This window comes from Poeciliopsis prolifica, unplaced genomic scaffold (genome assembly GCF_027474105.1).
Source record: "Poeciliopsis prolifica strain line A6 unplaced genomic scaffold, Auburn_PproV2 SCAFFOLD033, whole genome shotgun sequence".
NCBI classification, from domain to species: Eukaryota; Metazoa; Chordata; class Actinopteri; order Cyprinodontiformes; family Poeciliidae; genus Poeciliopsis; species Poeciliopsis prolifica.
This window is the reverse complement of record NW_026562408.1, coordinates 4,194,649-4,206,701: the sequence shown is the minus strand read 5'-3', so window position 1 is coordinate 4,206,701 and position 12,053 is coordinate 4,194,649. Positions and strand designations below refer to the sequence as shown.

General features: G+C 36.2%; 1 protein-coding gene across 1 annotated transcript in view; it reads left to right on the top strand.

Annotated features, from left to right (window-relative positions):
- The window catches only part of crebrf (creb3 regulatory factor), a 32,771-nt gene extending 20,797 nt beyond the window's left edge, over positions 1–11,974 (top strand). The window contains 1 exon segment of the mRNA XM_055051397.1: positions 534–11,974. Within this exon segment, the coding sequence (XP_054907372.1) occupies positions 534–652 (119 nt within the window). The 3' untranslated portion in view covers positions 653–11,974.
- The last annotated feature ends 79 nt before the right edge of the window (positions 11,975–12,053 follow it).

Sequence of the window (12,053 nt, the reverse complement as noted above, 5' to 3'; positions counted from 1 at the left end):
TTAAAAACTATTAAATATACATATATACCAAAAATCACAACAATAATTACATTTGTTTAAATTAATAATTGTGCACCTAGGATGCAACATATAAACTAAGACACATCTAAAAGAAAAGAAAGCAGGTCAAATATGTTTATGCTTCTGTCTACCTCCTTTTCAAACAAATAGTTATCTAAATACATATCATAGTATTTGAATGTTTGTTTGAAATAAATACATAATCAAATCAAAATAATATACAGTAGAAAATTATTCAATAATTTTTATGTGTATTGAACGTAAAAAGAAATTGTTTACAATAAACAGTCTACAGCAGAAACGAGTAAAAACAGAATAAATAATTGTTGTAATGCCAGCAGGGATGTAAACATTGATTTTGTTGGGAGCCGTGATAGTAATCTACAGGGAGGATCTCCTATAAAGCTCCTTTGTGCACCTAGGATGCAACTGTCTGCCAAAAAAAGCAGACAGAGGAAATCTGTAAACCGGAAAATACATTTTCACAACTTTACGTCTCTTTTTGCCTTTAGTGCCATCTCCGGTTGCTGGGCAGACGTCAGACTTTGTCAACAAGATTTTGGAGAACACGGGACGCGGTGACCCAACGGGAGGACTGGTCGGCCTGCGAGTCCCCACCTCCAAAATGTAGACAAACCCTCCGTCCACCGAGAAGAGTGGACTCCATATTACCACCGTGCTGTCCATTGTAGCTATTCTCCCCTCTGCATGCCCCTCCAGCTCAGAGTAAACACTCATCGCCAGTCACTCAAACACACACACCACCTCCCCGTACGTGTGCTTGTCTTTGCCGTGCAGCTGTAAGGCACGAACCCTGGCTTTTCTGTCTCTGCACGCCATGCGCAGTGTCAGTACATCGCTGTCTCCCCAACCATGGTGGCCGGCTGTTGGGAGAAGCACGCTGAAAAGCAAGTGATGGTTTGGTGTGTCTGGAGCAGCACGTTCTTAAATCCACTGGTGATTGTTAGATGAGCGTAATGTCGCCTGCTGGAGGCTTTAGGGACTGAGACTGGAGCTCAAATGAGCATCACATTGTTTGAGGTGGTAATAAAGACAGAGGAAATTTGTTACATGCCAGAAACAATCACAGATTGATGAAGCATAAGTTATCATTTATACAAGGAGCTTTATCCCAAAAAGCATAAAAAAGAGAAAATAAACAACAAAAAAAAGAAGTTCCAGGATGTTAAATTGACCCTTTCACTGAAGCACTTTTACAAAAATGGCTCTGGTAGCCCAAAAAGCTGCAGAGGAGATAAAAGCAAGGTGGCAGGAAATATTTAGTACTGAAGGCCTAAATAAATTCACGCCATCTCCTGTTTGCCAATCAACTCAACTGCTTGCAAAAACAGGTTTAGCATATTAGCGCAAGATATGAAACAGAAAAAGAAAATGCAGTAGAAGATTCAAGCGATCACACATCCTGCTGGTTCGACGTGTAACCTTAATCAACAGGAAGTGGCTCACAACCTGAATTGGAAATGCATGTAGCATGGTGCTTTTTTGGGGCTTTATGGTGGTTATAACTGGACTGGGAAACGACGATGAGGATTGTGATAAAGATGACATAAACAGCAATCCATCTCCTCCAGGAAACTGTATATAGAAGTGTCTCCCAGGCATCAGCTCCTCCCTTTTTTGTACAGTAAAGTTGACCAGGCAGCGTGGTGGTGACAGTTTGATGTGTTCATACTAGTGTTTGATCAGAGTTCTATTCATTGTGCCTTGTATATGTATGTGTGTGTCTCTTTAAGTCTGAATGAGTGTGTGTTAGAGATGGACTCCAGCTCCAGCTTTGGAGAGAAGGTTGTTAGGGAACGAGAGGATGGACACAAGTTGTTTAAAGATATTCTGAATGTACATAAACAAATGGAAGCTCTTGTTGCGTGATGCCACAGAGTCTGTATATAGGAGGGCTCTGCAATAGATTCCTTTCGGTTTTTGGTACTCTTGTCTTTAGGGGCCTGGGATGGGCGGGATGGGGCGGGTTAACAGATATTTTTCCTTTAGGGTTACAACAAATATTTGCACACTATATTTTGATTGTTTTTTGTACCAAAGACACATGCAACGAAAATGGCGACCAGCCAGTTAAAGTAAGGTTTTGCACAGCTTACCTGACGCCGTATTGAATGTAAGAAATGTGGGAGGGTCAGGGAACTTCATAGAACTGTGAAATTAGTTTGGGTCCAATTCTGTACAGAAAAGGAACATTCATTTGTGTCCCTTGCAATGTGGGCTTTTTCCTGTAGATTTCTTTTGTTGCTTAGAAAGCACTTCATTCCTGAACTGATTCCTCCCTGCACATGCTAAGTGTGTTAATGGCGCTAGTTAGAAAACAAAAACAAACACAAAAAAAAAAAAAAACAAGCGCTCACCTAGTAGATAAGCTAAGTTACATTTTTTTTTTTTTTTGCTTGTCAAGATGTTCCCTGAAATAACCAAAATATTCCTGTGTCACTTGTTTGATTTCTGTATGTAGTCAAGGTCTAGTTCACAAGCAGAATATTATCTGAGTTGTGTTTTAAAGTACTGTATATAGAAGCGTTAATGCTACATCTATGAGTTATGAAATGCCACTTTTCATGACAATGATTTGTTTTCAAGCATGTCAGATTTCTGCATTTAAAAAGCTAGAGAAAAAAAACAAACAAAAAACAATATATTTTTGTATTTAAGCTTCTTGCTTTTTGGTTTTTAGGTATTCATAGGTCTGAGAATTAGTTATAGAGAAAAAGAAGACACGGGCTGATCGGATAATCTTCTTTACTGACGGTGTAAAAGACAACGAGGGCTGGATAATCTCAGACACGATGTGGCATAAATATTAGCAGTTAGCATTACTGTCATTAGAACGGTCTGCAGGAAGATGGAGGACAGACTGTATTTGTGTTGTGGCTCAAAATTATGCTTCACACTGACCTGGAATCAGCAGCTTTTACATTTCAGTAGAGACGCACCAATAAAAGATTTGTGACTAATTTTCACTCAACCCTCTACCTCCTGATATGGATTTCTAATTGAGATCTCGATTTAACAACATTCAAAACATTGCGTGGCTTTATAAGAGTAATGATCTGACACTGTGAGAAAGAAGACACTTTTTTAGAACAAAGACTAAATAATGAGATTGACATTTTCCACTCGAATATTAGCAGTTAGCATTACTAAATTTGAGCAGCAGTCTTTGTGTCTTTCCACTATAATATCTGGATCTTTAGCTTATCTCTGATATATTCCAAATATTTCCAAATCCAACATGTTTCATGATAGAGAAGTTGGAAACTCACAAACAGAGAGTGAAATTTTGCAGTACTCCAGAGAGCCTTCCTGGTATCTACTAAAATGTGCTATATGCTAATTTGCCACTTCAATGAGACACAAAACTCCCCAAAGACACAAAACTCAGTAAGAACGTCCCCACTGATGGGTGTTGTGCTTAGCAGAACGTTGTTCTGAGTTATGGTGCATTCACTGACAGGAAAAAAAAAAGTGTTTTCCGCAGGCTTAGCTCAGTCAGATTAAAAGTTGGGTAATTTTGGTTTCTTTGTGGTTCTAAGTTTTAGTTTCAGAATCAATCATTAAATTACGAGACGTTTGCATTCCTGGGATTGTTTCGAGCTGTTTGCTTCGCTTTGCCTTCAGTCTTCTAGCCTTACTGCATCAAAATTAGCTACTTACCGATACATATTACACTGCTTATGCCATATCATTAATGTCCATTGTGCAAATATTTCAAAATTTTATTTCCACCTGTTTCACCTAAAAACTAAATCTCCTCAAATGAACCATAATCAGACTTTTGGACTCAAATGAATTCATGCATGAGTTTTTTTGATCCCAGGGCAGTGTGAAGACCAAACGTTATTTCCAGAGCGTTTTCTAATGACTGTGAGTGTTCCTCTGTGTGTATTTCATGATTGGATAAAAGATAATTTTCTTTTCTGTCTAAAAAGGGAGAAATGGTGCTTCTTTTTCCGAAACTAGAATGATAAGTTTCCAATATTCACGTTTGACTTCTTTGACTAGTTGTAGCCTAATGACTTGCTCTCCCCTTTCCGTCCATAATTATTTTCTTAGAGGTTATATATTTTGTAAATAAGCTATGAGTTAATATGTATCTTCTAAATGTTAGTTATATGTGTAGATTATGTTATATGTTTAAAAAGACAACAGCACTTTGTCCAAAAAAAATGAAAAAACAAACAAAAAAATGTTTTTTTCTTCCATTTGCTGCTAAACGGCCTCGTGTGAATGCTGCAAGTGTACTTGATGACTACTTGCTCGGATAAGTTTATTACCTGACACGGCTAGGTCTATGAACTAGCAAGTAATATATCCGTGTGGCCTGACAGGGGTTAGATCTACAAATTTTCTTGAGCCATGAAATGATATAAGATGTTCAGAGAGAGAATGAGAGTATCATTGCTTGGCGTTCAGGAAGTGTAGTGTCTTGACAGAATCGGTCTATTTCCTGGTCAGGGTGTTATGATATGTTTGTGGTCCTAAACAAAACAAAACGAAAAAAAAAAGAGAGTTTTGATTCCAGGGCCCCTATGTTTGATTCTGATGCTGACCCCCTTGGCGTCATGATTCATTTGCCTTCAGTAGAGGTTTCCTATGGAAAAACTGATTCTGCTTTGGCTTCCTCTTCAGGGCGATGTACAGTGTAGACACATTTCTTCAGAGAGCTATATTGTTATCATTTGTAAACTGATTTCTACTTGTGACTTAAGGAGGAGGGGGTTTAGCCTTGGGCGGCCGGGAAGAGCTCGCTCCAAAGCTGTTTTTCCGGGCCGCCTAAGGGGATATTACTATATCACTGTACTGTATGGCAAGCCAATTACAAGTGGAGACTCAATCCGGACACTTATTGCCTTCTCAAATAACTTCTCACAAATAAAAATAACAACATGGCAGACATGTTTGTAGCTTAAGGAACTTGCCTGGGGTTTATAACATTGTTCTGCCATTCTGGTAAACAACAACAACAAAACCATTCAGCCTGATTGGCTCAAAACAACCTTGACTGAAGTAGCAGACGTGGCGATCCATAACTGAAAATTGACTTCAGAAGTCTGGATTTTTTGACTCGCGTGTCTTTTGTGACAATATTCAAAGCCTTTTTTCAGCTATGATCTGATGCCAGGTCTGTCAGGGGGTCAACAGTGGTTGAAAGGGCCGCTGGTTGACGGCCGGCTGACGTTGGAGGCGCGCATGTTTTGCTGTCGATCACGAGGCTGTACTTTTAAGAGAGTCCTCACAAGTTTTTACATTTAACATGATAGGCGCAAGCTGTGCAACTTTACATTTGAACCAAGAGACTCTGTGGCATTTTAACAGTCAAGGAAATGAGTGAGAATCCACGCCAGTAAAACTATTCCTTATTCTTTTTAGTTCTAAAAAAAAAACCTATACAGTAACTATTAAGCTAATAGAGTGTGTAACTTTGTGCTACTCTTGTTCAATAAAAGCTACGTGGATACCATAAAGCTCTTCTTCAGCAAATCAGGGTAATACTGTTCTTCTATCTGACATGTGATGACGTATTAAATCGAAAGAAAAATATATTTATGTATTCCAGTTATTGTCGCCATTCTTTACTCTGTACAAAAAATATATTGTCTGCCTGTGTGTTCTGAATTATCAATGTCAATCACTATGGTGCAAAGCTCTGTACACAAAGTCAAAACAAAGGCCAACAGACTGACACAGAAATTTAAAACAAACAAACAAAAAAAAGAATCTGCAGCATGTTCCCTTCATGAAGGATTTGACTCTGATGTCCAGCTGTGATCCAACTGGGGTTTGTCACATGGTGCTGATAATGTTTGGTCATCCAAGAAGTGCTGCCCTCCCCCCTCCAATTGTTTCCATTAGTTTTAAGTTCCTGTGAATGGTGGGATTTTGCTGTTGGACCAGTAAGAAGAAGATTCACATGGGTTCTGTCTCTGAACAGCAGGAGTTGGGAGTTTCTGTTATTGACTTGTGTTATAAATGTTGCACAGCATAGCATGACTTCTTTTGTAAAAGCCAGTTTCTTGGGCTTGACAAAACTTGCCATAATAAAATTTAAAATATTTCAGTGATATCATTTTCAGATCATATAATACAATTTTGGAGAAGTTTCCATCTGTTTCACAGTATAAACTGATTGATTGAAGGATTAAATTTCATACAAATCCTTTGAGGGCACGGTTTTAGCAATATGCTAATTTATGTCAATAATTTGGACTTGATAGTTATAGTAAATATAATACAATTGAATTTTTCCACAAGCAAGATAAACACATGGATTGGAGGACTTGAGATGACTTCATAAAATACGTAATTTGATATCCTGTTTGTATGAATCTATTATCAAAGTTTTTTAATTCATTACTCCTGATGCCAGGTGCTTAAAGGATCGCATAAGTTGGAAAAATGGGGATAAAATACAAAGTCTTACCACCAAATTATCTAAACAAAACAGACAGACAAAAAACAACCTAAAATTAAAACTTTGGATTCATTGAAACTTTGTATTTTAAAACAATTTAAAGATTATATCTTGCACAACCTGGCAACATGCTAGCTTGTTAGCACCGAGTTTTGAATCGTACTAGGTTAAACTATGGCAACAAATGTCATCTAATGATTTTTTTTTTATTTCTTAATAAAATCTTAATTTAGTCTTTAAAGTAGTGACTTTAAATACCCTAAATTTTTGATTTGTAGTAATTATTTTGTAATGGGAAGATTTGAATTTAATAACTTGCAAAGCTATGCAAACCTTGCGCAACCTCAAAATTCAGAAGCTTCACATGTACCTGTATTAAAGTGAATTAAAGTTTATTTTATATACTTGTGAATTACATAATCTATTTCATGAGACATTTACGACAATAGCTAACAACAATTAGGTTTTGTAGTTCTGAAATTGGCGTAAAGGAAATAAAAAATGGTGGTTAATGAAAGTTGTTTAGAAAACACCTGAAAACCACTTCACTTGCTATATTTTTGATTTCTTTGCTTCTTGCTATTGTTATATAATTACTGCACTTAAGATACTCTCAAAATTAGAAATATTATATTAGATTATATTTAGCTCTTTTAAAGCTACAGAAAGTTTCTTTAATCTATTTTGCTTGTGTTAATTAATTAAATATATTACACCATTAGCATTTTTTTCAGCCAACAACTTACTACCTTATTAACTCTGATGATATCTTCAAGCTTATAGGAAGGTAAAAATGAGAGATAATGTCTGAAAAACTGAAATAAATGATTCATTTAGTAAAATTGTTTGTTTACAACTTTCTTCAGTGACAAAAAGTATTTATATTATTTTAATTGTGAAAATAAGAACATAAAGTTGAGTGTAACATTTGATGAACTGCCAAGTCACAAAAATCTTTCCAAAATCCTCAGTTCTCTCATGCAGTGATATACATATTTATTTAAAAAACTTTCTAAGCACGCTTTTACTAGCATTTGTATTTTATTCCAACACATAAAGCAATTAGCGTTTTTTATTTTAGCGAGAAGGAACTTACTCTACTGATCCCAACTCTTACTGTCCTTATGTTTTAAGTCTGAAGGAAGGCAGCAATGAACTTTTAAATAAAATAACGCCTGAAAAGCTGTTTGCAAAAGCAGTTTCAATTGATAGTCAGTTTTGTTTACAGCTTGTTTTCTCTTTTTATTCCTTAACTTGCTATTGTTAAAGTGAAATAAGTGGGGGTTTTCTTGGAAACTTCTTAGTGTAGCATTTACAAAGTAAGTATTCTTCAAAATGTTTAAATAATGGGTTATTTTGACTCCCATCTACTGGCTGTATTGTCATGACCCAAAAGTCTGGCTTCCAGGTTTGTTTGTATCATTTCAAATATATTCTGTTTTGTTTGAACCTACAACCCTATTTTTGTAAATCGCCTCACATTTTGAATTTTGAGGTTGTGTCACTTTTGTTCTCTTCTGTTCTTCCCCAGATGAGAAGCAGCAAGGCTTGTGTGTTTGCAGGGTAACTTCTTGCATTAAGCTGAGAGAATTTGGTGCATTTGGACATAAGAAATTGATTTCATTGTCACGAAGTTGTTGCATGGCTTTTTGGGGCTCTCTGTACTCTCAGTGATTTGATTTTGTACTTGCTGCTATTGAATGAGCACAAAGAGGCTTGAGGATGTTTATGACAGATTTCCAGTATATTTATCCTACATACTCCTCCTTGTTTTCTTGTTTTGTTCTTATATATTTTTCCTGTGATAGTCAAAAGACCAAAAGCATTACTCACCTTGCCCTTGGTTTTTACACTTACAGAGAAAAGACAATATTTTGAATTATGATGCCTGCTGAACCAGGTGCCTTAATCAAATATACAAAAACGCAAATCTGCACCTTTTGTCAGTCTGGAGGGGATTTCCCCACAGAAACAATGGACTGGGTTTTCCAAAACTTAAACTTGAAATACAAAAATAAACTGAAAACCTTGCTCTATCTAACATCCACACATTTTACAGTGTAATCAACCGTTAGCAGCAGATTTAAACAGGTTCTCTTTCTCGGATGTTGCATTACTTTTGGACGGTATCTCCCTTTAGTATTATAGAGGAACCCGATGTTGTTTTGGGAAACCCGGTTCTATTTTTTAAACTCTTTCTCTGCCCACTACGCCACAAAATCGTACGTTGTATTGGCTGCTGCTGCTATCACCACTGGTGTGTTTGTGTAGAGAAGAGCAAACTTCCACTGTGTCAGTGACAGAGGGAGACTCGGGGCCTGCTTTTTACCTGATCAATATCAATGCATTCTTCTTCTGAGGTTTTGACATGGTGCACTGTGTTGCTGCCTCTTGAGACCTTTACGTGACAGTAAAAAAGAAAAAAAATTAAAAAAAGAAAAAGAAATAAAACCAATTAAAAAAAGAACACTTTCCATTTTTTAACTTTGCTATAATGAAGTGCCAGACCCCTCCGTGAAGTCAGTGTTGGCACTGAGTCGCAGGTTGCGGATGAAGCGACAAACTGAGCATGGGGGTAAACTGTGGTGCTATAATCTGTCCCTGGCTGGGTGCTACAGTAACATGGCTGTGTTGAAATTTAGCCATATTATTCCTTCTGTTGATAACTCTGGTCAGTCTGGTGTTTCTGACTGCTGTACGCTGACATAGCGAGGTGTAACTCCTCCGCTGCTGCTTTGCTGATGAATGTAGACTCGTCTTCCTCAGCAGGATCACACAGACAGATGAAAGAGTGTCTGGAGATTTTATTTCCTTCTTGTTCGTATTTGTTTGGAAGCTCAAAGGGAGACTCTGGTCATTAAGATAGAGAAAGATCTCGAATGTTATATTTTTATGTGGCTACTCTTGCTCATATGTTTAAACCTTTCTATCGTTAATATTATAGTTTGATATTTATGCTAACTCTGTCAAATGTTTATATTGTTTTAAATTATATTTTATATTTTCCCCTACTCCCAGTGTTTATAATATGTGATATTTATTTGTGAAGGCCTGTACTTTAAAATGCAATGAGACAAATATGATTAAATTGAGATTTTAAAGTATTTCCACTGAGGATAGAAAGTCAGACACATATCTTGAGATTCACAGGTGCAAATCACAATGAAACCACAATGACTTCTCAAACTTAATCTCCCATTTCTGGGAGATTAGTGGCAAAAAGTCAATAAATCAGCAATCAATTAGGCATTTTTCAGTCTACACCAATTCTTTTTTTTTTTTTTTCTATTTTGATAACCTCTGCTATAACACAGAGCATATTTTCTGATAAGGATAATCACATTTATGCTTTAGACTATATTTTTATGTTTTTATACCAAACTCTTCCAAAAGTGCATCTGTGGTTGATGTGTGTTTTAGACCAAAATCTGCTGCATTCGGCTTTTTAATGCTTTAATGAATAGAAAATATCTAAAGATTCAGAAGTTGACCTGCCAATCAGCTACGAAGCTTCAGATATAAATAACAAATTAGGATTTGTTATTTAATGACCTGTTCTTATTTCACAAAGCTGAAAAATTACCATTCCTAAAAATTAAATTCAACAAATGCACAATGTAAAATGCAAAAATGTGTAAAAAAAATGAAAAGAAAACGACTTTCAGAAAATAATATTCAACTAACAGTGGGTTTTGATTATTTTTATGATTATTTATCTCTGCTATTCACATTTTAACTACTGAGGTAAATTGAGATGCTTTAGTTAAGTCCATGACGACAAAATAGTTTTTCATGTACAAATTGTGTAAGGGACAAATTGCAAACAGCCTAAACAAACAAGTAAATCTTTAACCTTGAATAACTCATTTGTAATCTCTTTTACCGATCAAAGTGAAAATATGCAAACAACAATCAATTTGATTGATGCTTATTATTAAGACTCATATTGAGATCCCAACCACCATTTTGTAATCAGAGTATTAAATTCCTCAAACAAGATTTCCTTGCAAACTACCGTTGTGAGGATATTTTTTTATTTCTTTGCACTTTCAAAGGACTTGAATGACTGAAATAAATAAATTCAAGTTAAAGAGTTAAATAGCTTTAATATACAAAGAAGCACCTTTTGACCCTCGGCTTAAACTTAATGTACTTTATTTACAAATAATATACAATAATATTTCATTGAATGGTGAGAAATTTCTGCCTGTGAAACTCATGAATTGTTGTTAAAGGTTCAATGTGATCGCATCAAGCTAAACCAACTTTTAGCACTCACCTTAGAATGTGGCTCATTTGCCGTTAAAAGAACTTCAGTGGAAATGTTGAGATTTTTACCACGTTCCCTGTTGTTTTTTGTTTTGTTTAAATTGTTTCTTAAGCTCTATTTACTTTCTTTTTAAGAAGGGCTTGGTTTGCAGTGTCTTGTCTTGTAGCCCCAGAGATTAGGAAGGGGTCACTGAAGGCTGGTGGGCAGAGACCCTTCTCCTTCCCCTGTGGTGAATAAATACGGGAGGGGTTCATCTCCGCTTTTGCAGACTGATTTACCTAAAGCAAAAAACTACCCGTCTTTGACAATAAAAGCAAAACTATATACTTTTACACTCGTCAATCTTACAAACCAACTCTGCAGTGATTTACATCTCCTTCCAGACTTGCCAAAACACACGAGAGACGTTCAACAAAAAGAAAAATGCTTCTCTTAAAGTAAAGCATCTGTTCTGTTTATTTTCTTCCGTTTCTAAGAATAAGAGCAGACAGTACGTCAATTTTTAGTAGGAAATCCATACAAGCCCAAACATTTGGAGAGGATGTGGAAGGTATCGGCCATCCTGAGCTCCACATGCCATTGTTATGATGCTTCTGGTCTTGTATGGTAACTTATTCTACTACATCAACAGCATGGGATCTTTCTGTAGTTAGTCCTGTGTGTGTTCCTCTTCCCAGTTTCAGTAGGAAGGCTGTACTTCATTGCTAAGTGCTCTGTAATAGATCTCTTGGTGATTCTAATTTGGTAAAGAAGCAAAACCTGCAGAACGTGTATCCTGCTGAAACTAACTTGATCCTCTCTTTAGCAATGACGTCTATATTTGTAGTTCACATATATGCCTGTTTAAATACAATATCTTGACATGTGTTATATTTATGTTATATAATAAATGTTGTGCTGGGTTTATACTTTGGTTTAACTTTTTTCTTTTACATTATATTTTTTTGGAGGCACAGTTGGTGGCTTTATGCACAGGCATGGAAATGTAAGACTTTTTTTTTTCTCGGTTTGTACTGTAATGGCCCATTCTGTTTCAGTTTTCGACAGTTTTTGTCGGACACCTGCCCTGAATCTCTGTTGTGTTCTTGTGCCTCTCTATTTTTTTCTATCTTTGTGTTAAATCATTCTTTCTTTTCTGTCATGTATCAGCCGGGTGTTGGTACTGCAGCTCTGCTTGTAACCATGTTAGTCTGATTATGTTTATTGATTTTAATATCAAAACAATAAAAACCATTAGCACCCCACTCTGACTCCTGTTTCGTTCTTATTTTGATTTACATTTTATCTGTCTAAGGAACTGCTGTAGAGCAAAACGTTTTACAA